General features: G+C 44.4%; 1 protein-coding gene across 5 annotated transcripts in view; it reads left to right on the top strand.

Moving 5' to 3' along the window:
* Positions 1-14,308, top strand: part of fam13b (family with sequence similarity 13 member B) — a 45,525-nt gene that overhangs the window by 26,996 nt on the left and 4,221 nt on the right. For 2 of the 5 annotated variants that reach the window (XM_058064676.1, XM_058064677.1), the window contains exons 8-18: positions 3,279-3,323; positions 5,386-5,481; positions 5,865-5,919; positions 6,031-6,122; positions 6,854-6,887; positions 6,975-7,065; positions 7,298-7,375; positions 8,811-9,084; positions 9,159-9,300; positions 9,384-9,465; positions 9,929-10,090. In XM_058064676.1, coding sequence (XP_057920659.1) covers positions 3,279-3,323; positions 5,386-5,481; positions 5,865-5,919; positions 6,031-6,122; positions 6,854-6,887; positions 6,975-7,065; positions 7,298-7,375; positions 8,811-9,084; positions 9,159-9,300; positions 9,384-9,465; positions 9,929-10,090 — 1,151 coding nt within the window. The remainder of the gene's footprint in view (positions 1-3,278; positions 3,324-5,385; positions 5,482-5,864; positions 5,920-6,030; positions 6,123-6,853; positions 6,888-6,974; positions 7,066-7,297; positions 7,376-8,810; positions 9,085-9,158; positions 9,301-9,383; positions 9,466-9,928; positions 10,091-14,308) is intronic. The other 3 variants (XM_058064679.1, XM_058064680.1, XM_058064681.1) reach the window with 3 other exon arrangements.

Raw genomic sequence — 14,308 nt, 5'->3', positions numbered from 1 at the left:
ACTTTTTCTGTTTATTTAGCTGCCGTTCTGTACCCCTGTCAATCATTTTCTGAGCGTGTGCGTGCCCCAGTGGACTGGCTGTCATAGCTGCGAACTGTAGTCCTCACATAATGGACCAGAAAAGCTCCTCCCAGTCCCCTGCTGCTTATTGGCTCCTAGAAGTATTTCCCTCCATTTAATTGGCTCCAAACTTGAGCCCCTCCCATTCCACTCGTCTTCACAGCCTCCCAGGGTTGTTGCTTAGATACATCAGGACATATTTGAGAGGAGTCCTGGATGTTTACTGCAGTACTCGGCACACACGGGGTGCCAGGTGACAGTTGCCGACGAGACGAGTCCACATAATGCACCCAGGCTCTAACCTGGCTGTGCTGCTGGACCTGCTGCTTCTCATGCTGAATCATCACAGCATTCGGCTGGGATAACCGAACAAGGACACATCGGAGGTGAGCAGCTGGATTGTCCCACAATTAAAAGGCAAAAGAAGGAAGAGGTGCTGAGTGTAGTTCAGACAAAAAAAAACAAAAACAGCAGCAGCAGATCTGGACTTTGACAACTCCAACTAAAGTTGCTGACTTCAGCTCAAGGCTGTCATACGTCGCCACTTACCCCCCCTTAGGCTGGATCCTCAGAGAGAGGGAAGAGACAACAAAAGCCATGAGAATGGCCTGTGACGTTCTGCTGCAGAGGTAAACATTATGGTTGCATAACTCCTCTGTATGACTGGAGCGCCTCGTTTTGTGAATGAATGAGAGCCAAGCTGAATGAATGTGCACTAATTATGCTCCGAGTGTTTCAAGTTGATCACTGAAGTGATGCTTAAACACCCCCAATTCTAAATGAATTATGAATGGAAGAAGCGAGATCATTGAGATTGGTTTCTTTTTCTTCGTGGACTCGGTGGATAGATGAGAATAGACATAAAGTTTTTATTCAATAAGATACCGTTAACATGTGGTCTGTATCCATGCAGAAACCATACACTCACCTTTGACCTCCTCTGTCTATACACTGGATACTTTGCATTCAGACGTGCGATCGCAAGCTGTCGCCTCCCACATGAAAGACTGTAAATGTTTGTGAATGTTTCACATGCGGCTGGCTGGCAGACTTGTTTATGATTTGTGTGGGCGTGTGTGTGTGTTGCAGTAGGTAGTCATATTCTGCAGATAGAACAGAAAGAGAGTTGCTGACAGCAGCACCTGTGGGGACCCACAGCTTGACCGCAAATTACTCTTACGTATGCACCACCCACTTGTGTATCTTTGGAGACATATTTTTCATGGCATTATTCATCAAGGGGCTGCACAGCGGTCGAGTGCTTAGACTTCACAGCTAGGAGACCAGGGTTCAATTTCACCCTCGGCCATCTCAGTGTATAGTTTGCATGTTCTCCCCGTGCATGCGTGGGTTTTCTCCGGGTACTCCGGTTTCCTCCCACATTCCAAAAACATGCTAGGTTAATTAGCGACTCCAAATTGTCCATAGGTATGAATGTGAGTGTGAATGGTTGTTTGTCTATATGTGCCCTGTGATTGGCTGGCCACCAGTCCAGGGTGTACCCTGCCTCTACCACCTACCAACCATTGATCGACGTGCTGAACCAGCGTTACTTTATTTCCATCCCGTATGAAGAATGCAAAAAGAGGAGGTGCTCAAGGAACTACACGGTACCAGACCCTCCCGGCCTCTTTGACGGCCACGTCTGGCCCATGTACTTGAAACACAAGAACATCATCAACTCATTAGCATTCCCCTTCGGCTTCATGACACATCCATCACCTAGGCCCAGGACACTTGTCTCCAGGCTCCAGCACCCCCCGCGACCCTCGTGAGGAAAAGCAGTAGAAAATGAATGAATTATTGATCAAATTCCCAATTGTGTGTATTTGACGTGAGAGGTTTCACTGTAATGGTATTATATTGTGGCCCAAACCACTTTTAGAAAATACTACAAATACTACTGATACTGTATTATCATTTTTGTATGTAACAGCTCTGAGTGCATGACACGGTCACCCCCTAACCCCCAGGGAATCTAGAGAGCACCTGATGAAGGCTGATATGTGGCGGCCTTGAGGGCCCAATTTGTATTGTTATCTTTGTCTCACAGGGAGCTTGAGGAGGTCAGGAACCCCCTGAGGGCCTGAAAAGCACATTATTTTGGTCCATGGCCTCTGGAGCACAATGGTGTGAGATCAGAGATCTCCAGGAGACATCATTGCGTAACATCCGTGTTACGCTGTCAGGCGTGCCGGGCTAGTGATGCTGCTGACTCCGGGGGCGACTCGGGAGCCCAAGTACTCTCTGGGATCTGTGTGCAATTTGATGGGGAGAGTACCTCAAGTATATTGTGATGTACACTCACACTCAGGTTTATTGTTGTAATAGGAGACTGATATTACCACATTAGTAGGGCTGTAAGAAAATATCGTTTTGTATACTTCGTTCCACGAAACTGTATCGATATTAAAAAGTATGATATGGATATTTTTAGACATTTATCAGAGACTGTATATGGTATTTATTCAAGTGCAGACACGGCAAAGGTTCATTTCTGATTTTAATTGAAACCTCCGATGGTTAGGTGGCAGCACTTACGTAGTCAATTAGGCAAGGACATTGAACGAGATTCCCGAGTGCCAGCACATAACAGCGGCCCCTGCGGCGTACAAGGCTGAAGTGTGGACACATTTTGGATTTCTACACAAAGTCAGGTGTGCGGAAATTGACAAGCCCAAATGGCTTAACAACAAACAAGAACAGAACAGCACACATGAAGATGGAGAGAGGTGTCAAGGTTATGTAAGTTTCACTAATGAGACACGCACACACGCAAGCATTGCTCTGTAGTATAAATGACCTTGTGATGTGTTGCTGTGTTATATAAATGTTCTGTGGTAGAGTTTGTGAGCATCCGCGGGCACATCTTAGCTGGATCCCAGCTTTGTGGGCATGCAGAGAGTACTGTGGGAATACAACCTCTTTCACCTCAAACTCAATGTATCTGATGAGTAACAGTAGCCTCCATAAATATGTGCCCACCCAGCGCGGCGTCATTAGCTGCAACTTTGTACGCCTTGGTAAGCATCTTTATTGTGATGCGTCTTCCTGCTTTGACTGCCGCTGTCCAGCGTTTCTCACTCACACACACACACACACACACACACACACACACACACATCCTGACCCTTACCCTCACTCTTCAAGGTCAGTGGATGTCTCGAATGGGAGTCCAGGAGAACGTAATGTTCTAACCATATCTTTCCCATCTACAGCTCCCATCTCTCCCCTTTGCCCATGCTGCCTGCTGACTCTGCAGAGTGAGTACACACACACACACACACACACACACTTTGGTAGCTCAATTAAAACATCACACTGAAAAACGCTGGACATTATTGTGTCTCCTACTAGCCTCCTGTTATATAAAGGTCACCTTTTTCTCGTTGACCTGCGTGACCCTGATATGACCCATGCACATGATGCTTTGATTATGTGCACGCACTTTTATCTCACCTAATGATGCCGTCTGTATGATAGTGGCGACAGCGCTGCATGCAAACTGGGACAAAGTCTGTTTGATACATCGGACACTAAATGATTGTGCATGCCTCTCGGTGCGTTTAGAGCGGCAAGGAGTCACATGCCGTCACATGACTATCAGCCGTGTGCAGTCAATCTTCTTATCACGCAACCGAGTCCGCAGCACACAACACAAACTCATTGACAGTCCATTGGCCGCATTATATACACATTAAAGTGTACATATATAATACAGCTGTGTATTTCCCTCCTTCCTAAAGAAGCTACCCATGTAGACAGTCCTTACTATCATTGCACAACATTTAGCTCGGCTCTTTGGGTTGTCACGGTGACGTGCATCCATCTTCCTAACTGAGGATCTCAGGAGGCAGACAGCTGCATACACATTTTTACTGTGCGTGCAATTCTGAAACCTTTAATGCATACACTACTACGCAAAGCCCAAAGTCAGCCATGTTCCCATGTTGGGACCAAACGTGTGTCATTCACTGACTTCATCTTCCTTCTTAACTGGAGAGGACGCTGAGCTAAAGTAAATGAGTGTGGTGATAAAGAAAGCTCCCAAAAGAATCTCGGTAGATCCGGAGGATCAAGTGTTCATCCGTCCAAGAAAGGTCAGAGTGAAGGGTGTTGTTACCTTTTACAGTGTGGAGGACAGCTCGTCACGGAATGAAATTCTTGTCAGCCATTATGTAGCTCATGAGAAGCATACAAGGCAATATATCTGCACACATTTGTGTGTAAGAATTATGTCAAGATTATGACATCTAACACTTTAGCTCCCCAAATGCACGGTTTATGCCTATTCTTTTACTGTTTTTATTTGTTCTTTCTTCTCTTCTTTTATATTAAATGTTGTTGGTACTGTACTTACATCAACATGCCCTCAGACTAAAAATGGAAATTAGCCACTGGCTACATAATCGTGCTTATTGACATGAAAATGTTGATTAATATCTTGTGTCACAAGATCTTCAAGATTAAAACATGACAAGGACTGGGATGATAAATAAATTCATTCATTCATTTTCTACCGCTTTTTCCTCACGAGGGTCGCGGGGGCGCTGGAGCCTATCCCAGCTGTCTTCGGACGAGCGGCAGGGTACACCCTGGACTGGTGGCCAGCCAATCCCAGGGCACATATAGACAAACAACCATTCACACTCACATTCATACCTATGGACAATTTGGAGTCGCCAATTAACCTAGCATGTTTTTGGAATGTGGGAGGAAACCGGAGTACCCGGAGAAAACCCACGCATGGACGGGGAGAACATGCAAACTCCACACAGAGATGGCCAAGGGTGGAATTGAACCCTGGTCTCCTAGCTGTGAGGTCTGCACGCTAACTTATTATTACTAATTTATTACACAATAAATAAAAATGAACTCGATAACTTTGCCAGGCTAAATATATTGCCATATGTATTGATTCATTGTGCCCTGTGATTGGCTGGCCACCAGTCCAGGGTGTACCCCGCCTCTCACTCGACGACAGCTGGGATAGGCTCCAGCACGCCCGCGACCCTCGTGAGGATTTTTCCTCATCTCCTGCCTTCAAACTGGCAGGAAGAGGGTTCACTCTGTGCATTAGTGCATTTGTTCCATAGAACAGCGGCATGAACAGAGTGAGCCCTTTTGTCAGTGATACAGTACCTGTCTCTGTGGGTGGAGGCGGGGCCGCCAGCATACAAAGAGTGCAGAAGAATCAAATGTAGTCGACATTAAATTAGTAGATGCTAAATATTGCTAAATTCTCATCTGGCTCTCATGGACTCACTCGTCTCATGTGTCGTTTTTGTGTTGAAGCTACACAATGACAATGTTGTGTGTCTTTAGGATAATTGAACGAACCATCAGAGCCGCAGTGGAGCAGCATTTCTTTGACCTGAAGACCTCCATTGACCAAGACCTAGGCGACTTTGCCAGCCAAGGGTGAGACAAACACTATTAACTGATACAACGTTCAAGTGCCGCATCTTGTGACACACACACACACACACATACAGGGTTTTTTTTTCCACATCACCAATAGTTTAGAGGGCAGCCTCACACACACGCTGCTCAAAGAGACCTCATACACAATCCTCCCCAGGTTCAAGTTACCAGTAAAAGTGTCAACACGCCACGTTAGAGAGGAAAGAGTGTATATTATGACGACACGTTTCAGCCATAGCAGCTGTCCAGGGGTTAGTCGCCTCCGCTGGCGACACGTGCTGGGATATTTGTGACTTTCCATCATCACGGACTGTTTTTATACGACCTTTTTCCATTGCTCTTCCGCTCTTTTCTTAACGCTCTTTAATCTTCTTTGCCAGCGAGCCAGCAGATCCTGGTCACCATGACGACCGGGAGCAAAAGAACAACACACAGGTGAGAGAGGGGGAGGCTCTAACATAGGCGGAAAGACATGGCGTCATGTGCGCATAGTTCCTTTAGTGTTTCTGAATGACACTCATGGGGGATTGAACTTGTTTCTCCCAGGATGCACTGGTGCCATCGGGCGATCTGGAGGAGGGTTCAGGAATGGAGTTGGACACTGTCCGAGATTCTGAGAACAACATCAACACTGCCAGGTAAGATGGCTGCTGTCCTTGATGTTTCATTACTACGGCGGAGACGTGATGTGTTCACTTCCCCTCACAGTGTCCGTTTCTCTCGCTCACTGGAGGAACTGAACACTTCTGCGTTTGATACACCCTCTCATAGCCTGTTGAGCATACCTCACATACACAAACATATTTTTATGTGCTTATTATTGGTCACGGCACGGCGGGCGAGTGGTTAGCGCGCAGACCTCACAGCTAGGAGACCCGGGTTCAATTCCACCCTCGGCCATCTCTGTGTGGAGTTTGCATGTTCTCCCCGTGCATGCGTGGGTTTTCTCCGGGTACTCCGGTTTCCTCCCACATTCCAAAAACATGCTAGGTTAATTGGCCACTCCAAATTGTCCATAGGTATGAATGTGAGTGTGAATGGTTGTTTGTCTATATGTGCCCTGTGATTGGCTGGCCACCAGTCCAGGGTGTACCCCGCCTCTCGCCCCAAGACAGCTGGGATAGGCTCCAGCACCCCCGCGACCCTCGTGAGGAAAAAGCGGTAGAAAATGAATGAATTATGCCTGTCATGATAATGGATATATCGATTTATCGAAGGATTAAAAAAACAGGTTGGTAATTATGCCCTTAATTAAGCCCTTGATAAAAATAAATATTTCTCCCAACAAGAAATATTGTCACTTTTTAAATCTTGCAAGATCTTGTCACACGCCTGTAGTTTAACAATTTTTGTGTGTTGTATCTTTCAGGCAGGGCAATCAGTTGTGTGACAACACAAGCTGTGTAAGTCAACACACACACACACACACACACACACACACTTGCTGTCCAGCTTGGATTTGTCTTTGATGAGTGTCTGTCACCTTCCAGGACTCGTGCGACCAGAACGCCAACACCAGCCAAACAGCCAACACTGGCCACGCCCCCCACATCCAGCTCTTCCCCGACAGCCAATGGGACGGTATGTGATATTTAGTTACGAGGCGGGCGAGACCCTCTTGACTAAAAAAAACATGAGTCATGATCCCTCGTGGTGCGTTCAAATGTTTGTCATTCATTCGTAATAAACGTGCGTTTGCATTGAATGAAAGTTGCCGAGTGACCTTCTGACAGATGGACCTCACTGCTCGTCTTCTCTGCTGTTCCCGTCTCTCCTCTTCTCCCTCTTCCTCACCCTCCTTCCATCCAAACAGCGCCACCTCCTCCTCCTCATCATCTCCACCTCCCTCCCATAGACTTCTCATGTATGCACCTGCAGAAGGAAGGCCAAGGTGAGTGGTTGCACGTGTGCGATCCCACGCCCCGACAACAAACTTCACACCCCTCCAGAAGGACAGAAAACTGTGTCATTCTTCATTTTCTTCTTTTTGTTTCATTGTCCTTCTTCCCTCTTGAGAGATTCATCACTTAGGCCTTTGTAGACCAGGGTACTTTTTACTAGGTTTTATTCTTCTTATTATTATTATTATTTAATTTTGTCACAGTGGTTATTGTTTTGCTTGTTTGTTGCACTTAAATGTTTTGGATCAGCAAACAAGTCAATGACAACACAACTGCACACACAATATAGTTTTTAAATGAAATGTATTATTATTTATTATTGAGGGGAAAAAAAATTTTCTCCTACAATAATAAAAAGTTGTGGGTTTTTATTATTATTATCATATTTTTTTATACATTGCAGCTTTCTTCCCCGGGCCGTACCAAACCACCAGACGGGCCGGATCCGGCCCGCGGGCCGTATGTTTGACACCCCTGATCTAAAGCATTTAAGTGTGGCAAACATGCAGAAAATAAGAAATCTTGAAAATGGCAAACACTTAACTCATACCACTGTATACATGTATGTATATATTAGGGAACATTTGTATTTTTGCCTTAAATGTTTAATATGTGTGATTAGATTAAATTCAACTTTATTGTTATTGCTCATGTCACTGGTACAGGGCAACAAAATGCAGTTAGCATTCAACCAGAAGTGCAAATTTATAAATACCTTATTAGTAAGTAAATGTAGAAATAGAATAGAACTGTAAGTGGACAGATATATGTACAAACTATAACAGGCTATGACTATGATACAGTGTGGATATATATGACTATAGGGATGTAAATGACTATAATATGGCTATTGCAGATTATACAGATTATAAACAGTATGATCTATAATATCTGTAATATATCTGTAATCTGTAATATATACAGTAGTGCAATGAACCTATTTACAGCTTAAAGTCAATATATAACATGTGTACTTGAAATAATGTTCAATTTTAGCAAACGTAGTCAAATAATTATTGAATTAGTTGAATTCATTTTCTATACCGCTTATCTTCACTGTTGTCCTTTTAAAGCCGCAATGTGTTAGTTGGCCACTTGATGTCACTGTTGCCTCATCTTTCACCCTCTGTTCATGCTTTCATGATTTGATTGATTGAGGAAAGATGCTGTCACGTGTCATGGTCTGTTTACTCTGAAAGCAGCTACTTCCTGTGCCGAAAGCGTTTGCAACTGAGTAATAATGTTTAGACTAGACTTAAAGTCTATTTTCGCCATTTTAAAGCCCTTGTAGCACTGGAGCATCTGTGGGGGCTGCATCATGGAGCTACCCCGCTTATCATGCTGCATTCAATGCAGTCAATGTGCAAGTCCCCTCTTAAACAACATCACCTCTGACTCTGCCTTCTGCCTTCCCCTCTTCTTCAGATCCAGTTCCTGCCTTCAAGTCCTGGCAGGACGACAGCGAAAGCGGCGAGGCACAGCTCTCCCCTCTGGCGGGTCGCATGGTCCCCCTCCCTCTGCTGCCCCTAGAGGAGGACGGGGAGGAGGACGAGTGCGAGGGCAGGCAGGACGTCTCCCCGTCGTCCTCCCGCTCTCACCCACACGTGCTGGCGCGGCGCTTCCTCGACTTCAGCGTGCACGGCGCCCAGCGCTTCCTCCAGCAGGACGCGGATGCAACCTCGCCCACCAAAGCGCACAGGTGACGCGCGGCACGGCACCCTCGAGTTGCCGCTTCCTTGTTTCTGTCACCTCTGACTCTCCATGCAACCTCAGGCCGAGACGAGTGTCGTTCGGCTCCAAGGAGGCGATCAGGGGAGGAGATTCAGTGACTCACCAGCTCACCAAGAAGCTTCAGCACCTCAAGAAGAAGATCAAGCAGTTTGAGGAGCAGTTTGAGAAGGAGAAGAACTACAAGGTACAAGTGAAAGCTGTCTCAACTCTGCCATTTTCACATCTTTACCATAAAACGTCACAAAACACGTCACTTCCTGTGTGCAGCCATCTCACGGGGACAAGGCCGCTAACACCAAAGTCCTCAAATGGATGACTGACCTCACCAAGATCCGCCGGCAGATTAAAGGTAGACGTTTCTCTTTGACACGCGTGTGCGTGTGTGTGGGGAGTGTGTGTGCCATTTTACTGCATGCAACAAACACACATAGACACACACACACACACACACACAAAGAGTTGTAACCCTGGAAGCGACCTAGCATGCATGCAGCACTAACATGTGGCTCTCACACATCCACCCTCCAGTGTGAACTGTCTCTCTTCACCAGTGGGGGGGGGCGTATGTGAAAGTGCAGCAGTCATTGATCATAAGTGTAAACATGTCACATGCAGCTAGACTGTCTCCCACACACGTGCATCATTTCATCACACCAAAACCAACCCCACCACGCCACCGCCCTCCTTTGCTGGCCGAAGCATTTCTCAAATAACACAAACCCCCGCTCTCCACTTTCCTCCCTTTCTCACCCTCCCGCCCACTCTCCAATTGGTCCATTGATTGACACCCCCTCCCACGGTTGGCCGCGCAGGACGCCAGCACCATCTTTTCCCCAGAAGCACGTTGAGGCACCAGGCTTTGCTCCATTCACACAGACGCCACCATGCCCCGCCCCCTTCTTCCCCTTCCCATTGCGCACACGCCCCCACGGCCCATCCCAACTCGGGCCTGAGCTCGAGAGCGTGTCACCTCAGTAAGTACCAAAGAGCCAGTAAGTAGACACTTCCACTGTCGGGTGGCGCTGTGAGAGCATCCTGCTTCCGTTCTGTGATCGAGCAGCATGGCTGCCACCTGTGTGTGTGTGTGTGTGTCTGTGTCTGTGTGTCCTCATGTCATGTATGCTCCTCAGATGTCATGTCTCGTCATGTGATGTCATTCAGATTAGAATGCTTACATTCTCATTTTCTTGCATCTTGCAGATGCAGCTTAAATGGAGTGAATGAAATTGTTTTTGTTAAATATATGAATAATCATATGTATTCATGTTTCGTGGTTGGTCGGTAATGTTACTGTAATGTTCGGAGAGGCACACAAGTATTGGACATGATTACTGGAACAACTGACTCTTATTACTTTTTGAAATGATCTCACAACAGGCACAATAATAATAATATCATCATTATAACAACTCTCTCTACTGTTGCGAATGTAATCCACTCCAGCTAATAATCCAATATACATAAGCATACGTCTATTTTCTCATACTATTTTGGATAATGGGAGTGTAACAGTGACTATAGGGGTGTTATTTCATGCCTAGTGGGCTCTAATGTTAACATTATTGAGAATGTCATAAGCAGGTTTCTATGCGAACTATGAAAATATTTAATATATCAATAAGGAATCCTACTTTGACAAAATTCTCAACTAATTAATAATCGATAATAAACTTGGGGATAACTGCACACATACACACATTTTTGCAAATAAGTGACACTCGTAATGTACAAACTTACACTCTACAATGTAACAAAAGTACACTCTGAAGTGAAAATGTACTAATCAGGCCCATTTCCGTCCATAGTGTCCTATATATATGTGTGTGTGTGTATATATGTATATACATTACATACATATAGTGTAACAAACCAATGTACATACATATAAATATAGTACATATAGTATATATATGTATATATATATATATATATATGTATATATATATCTGTATATATATATATCTGTATATATATATATATATATATATATATATATATATATATATATATCTGTGTGTATATATATATATATATATATATCTGTATATATATATATATATGTATATATATGTATATCTGTATATATATATCTGTATATATATATATCTGTATATATACACTACCGTTCAAAAGTTTGGGGTCACCCAGACAATTTTGTGTTTTCCATGAAAAGTCACACTTTTATTTACCACATGAGTTTTAAAATGAATAGAAAATATAGTCAAGACATTGATAAGGTTAGAAATAATGATTTGTATTTGAAATAATAATTTTTTCCTTCAAACTTTGCTTTCGTCAAAGAATCCTCCATTTGCAGCAATGACAGCATTGCAGACCTTTGGCATTCTAGCTGTTAATTTGTTGAGGTAATCTGGAGAAATTTCACCCCACACTTCTAGAAGCACCTCCCACAAGTTGGATTGGCTGGATGGGCACTTCTTGCGTACCATACGGTCAAGCTGCTCCCACAACAGCTCAATGGGGTTTAGATCTGGTGACTGCGCTGGCCACTCCATTACAGATAGAATACCAGCTGCCTGCTTCTTCTCTAAATAGTTCTTGCACAATTTGGAGGTGTGCTTTGGGTCATTGTCCTGTTGTAGGATGAAATTGGCTCCAATCAAGCGCTGTCCACAGGGTATGGCATGGCGTTGCAAAATGGAGTGATAGCCTTCCTTATTCAAAATCCCTTTTACCTTGAACAAATCTCCCACCTTACCAGCACCAAAGCAACCCCAGACCATCACGTTACCCCCACCTTGCTTGACAGATGGTGTCAGGCACTCTTCCAGCATCTTTTCAGTTGTTCTGCGTCTCACAAATGTTCTTCTGTGTGATCCAAACACCTCAAACTTTGATTCGTCCGTCCATAACACTTTTTTCCAATCTTCCTCTGTCCAATGTCTGTGTTCTTTTGCCCATATTAATCTTTTTCTTTTATTGGCCAGTCTCAGATATGGTTTTTTCTTTGCCACTCTGCCCTGAAGGCCAGCATCCCGGAGTCGCCTCTTCACTGTAGATGTTGACACTGGCGTTTTGCGGGTACTATTTAATGAAGCTGCCAGTTGAGGACCTGTGAGGCGTCTATTTCTCAAACTAGAGACTCTAATGTACTTATCTTCTTGCTTAGATGTGCAGCGGGGCCTCCCACTTCTCTTTCTACTCTGGTTAGAGCCTGTTTGTGCTGTTCTCTGAAGGGAGTAGTACACACCGTTGTAGGAAATCTTCAGTTTCTTGGCAATTTCTTGCATGGAATAGCCTTCATTTCTAAGAACAAGAATAGACTGTCGAGTTTCACATGAAAGTTCTCTTTTTCTGGTCATTTTGAGCGTTTAATCGACCCCACAAACGTGATGCTCCAGATACTCAACCTGCTCAAAGGAAGGTCAGTTTCATAGAGTCTCTAACCAGCTAAACTGTTTTCAGCTGTGCCAACATGATTGCACAAGGGTTTTCTAATCATCCATTAGCCTTTTGACGCAATGAGCAAACACATTGTACCATTAGAACACTGGAGTGATAGTTGCTGGAAATAGGCCTCTATACACCTATGTAGATATTACACTAAAAACCAGACATTTGCAGCTAGAATAGTCATTTACCACATTAACAATGTATAGAGTGTATTTCTGATTAGTTTAAAGTTATCTTCGTTGAAAAAAACAGTGCTTTTCTTAAAAAAATAAGGAAATTTCTAAGTGACCCCAAACTTTTGAACGGTAGTGTATATATCTGTATATGTATATATATATATACAGTGAAGAAAATAAGTATTTGAACACCCTGCTATTTTGCTATTTCTCCCACTTAGAAATCATGGAGGGGTCTGAAATTTTCATCGTAGGTGCATGTCCACTGTGAGAGAGATAAACTAAAAAGAAAAATCCAGAAATCACAATGCATGATTTTTTTAACAATTTATTAGTGTGATACAGCTGCTAATAAGTATTTGAACACCTGAGAAAACGAATGTTAATATTTGGTACAGTAGCCTTTGTTTGCTATTACAGAGGTCAAACGTTTCCTGTAGTTTTTCACCAGGTTTGCACACACTGCAGGAGGGATCTTGGCCCACTCCTCCACACAGATCTTCTCTAGATCAGTCAGGTTTCTGGGCTGTCGCTGAGAAACACGGAGTTTGAGCTCCCTCCAAAGATTTTCGATTGGGTTCAGGTCTGGAGACTGGCTGGGCCATGCTAGAACCTTGATATGCTTCTTACGGAGCCACTCCTTGGTTTTCCTGGCTGTGTGCTTCGGGTCGTTGTCGTGTTGGAAGACCCAGCCACGACCCATCTTCAATGCTCTGACAGAGGGAAGGAGGTTGTTCCCCAAAATCTCACAATACACGGCCCCAGTCATCCTCTCTTTAATGCAGTGCACTCGTCCTGTCCCATGTGCAGAAAAACACCCCCAAAGCATGATGCTACCACCCCCATGCTTCACAGTAGGGATGGTGTTCTTCGGATTGTACTCTTCATTCTTCTTCCTCCAAACACGCTTATTGGAATTATGACCAAAAAGTTCTATTTTGGTCTCATCTGACCATAAAACTTTCTCCCATGACTCCTCTGTATCATCCAAATGGTCATATGCAAACTTAAGACGGGCCTTGACATGTGCTGGTTTAAGCAGGGGAACCTTTCGTGCCATGCATGATTTCACATCATGACGTCTTAGTGTATTACCTACAGTAACCTTGGAAACGGTGGTCCCAGCTCTTTTCAGGTCATTGACCAAGTCCTGTCGTGTAGTTCTGGGCTGATTCCTCACCTTTCTTAGAATCATTGAGACCCCACGAGGTGATATCTTGCATGGGGCTCCACTCCGATTGAGATTGACCGTCATGTTTAGCTTCTTCCATTTTCTAATGATAGCTCCAACAGTGGACCTTTTTTCACCAAGCTGCTTGGTAATTGCTCCGTAGCCCTTTCCAGCCTTGTGGAGGTGTACAATTTTGTCTCTGGTGTCTTTGGACAGCTCTTTGGTCTTCGCCATGTTACAAGTTAAAGTCTTACTGATTGTATGGGGTGGACAGGTGTCTTTATGCAGCTAACGACCTCAAACAGGTGCATCTGATTCAGGATGATACATGGAGTGCAGGTGGACTTCTAATGGGCAGACTAACAGGTCTTTCAGGGTCAGAATTCTAGATGATACACAGGTGTTCAAATACTTATTTGCAGCTGTATCAC

The sequence above is a fragment of the Doryrhamphus excisus genome, chromosome 2 (assembly GCF_030265055.1).
Source record: "Doryrhamphus excisus isolate RoL2022-K1 chromosome 2, RoL_Dexc_1.0, whole genome shotgun sequence".
In the NCBI taxonomy this organism is placed as follows: Eukaryota; Metazoa; Chordata; class Actinopteri; order Syngnathiformes; family Syngnathidae; genus Doryrhamphus; species Doryrhamphus excisus.
This window is presented reverse-complemented; position numbering and strand designations above follow the sequence as displayed.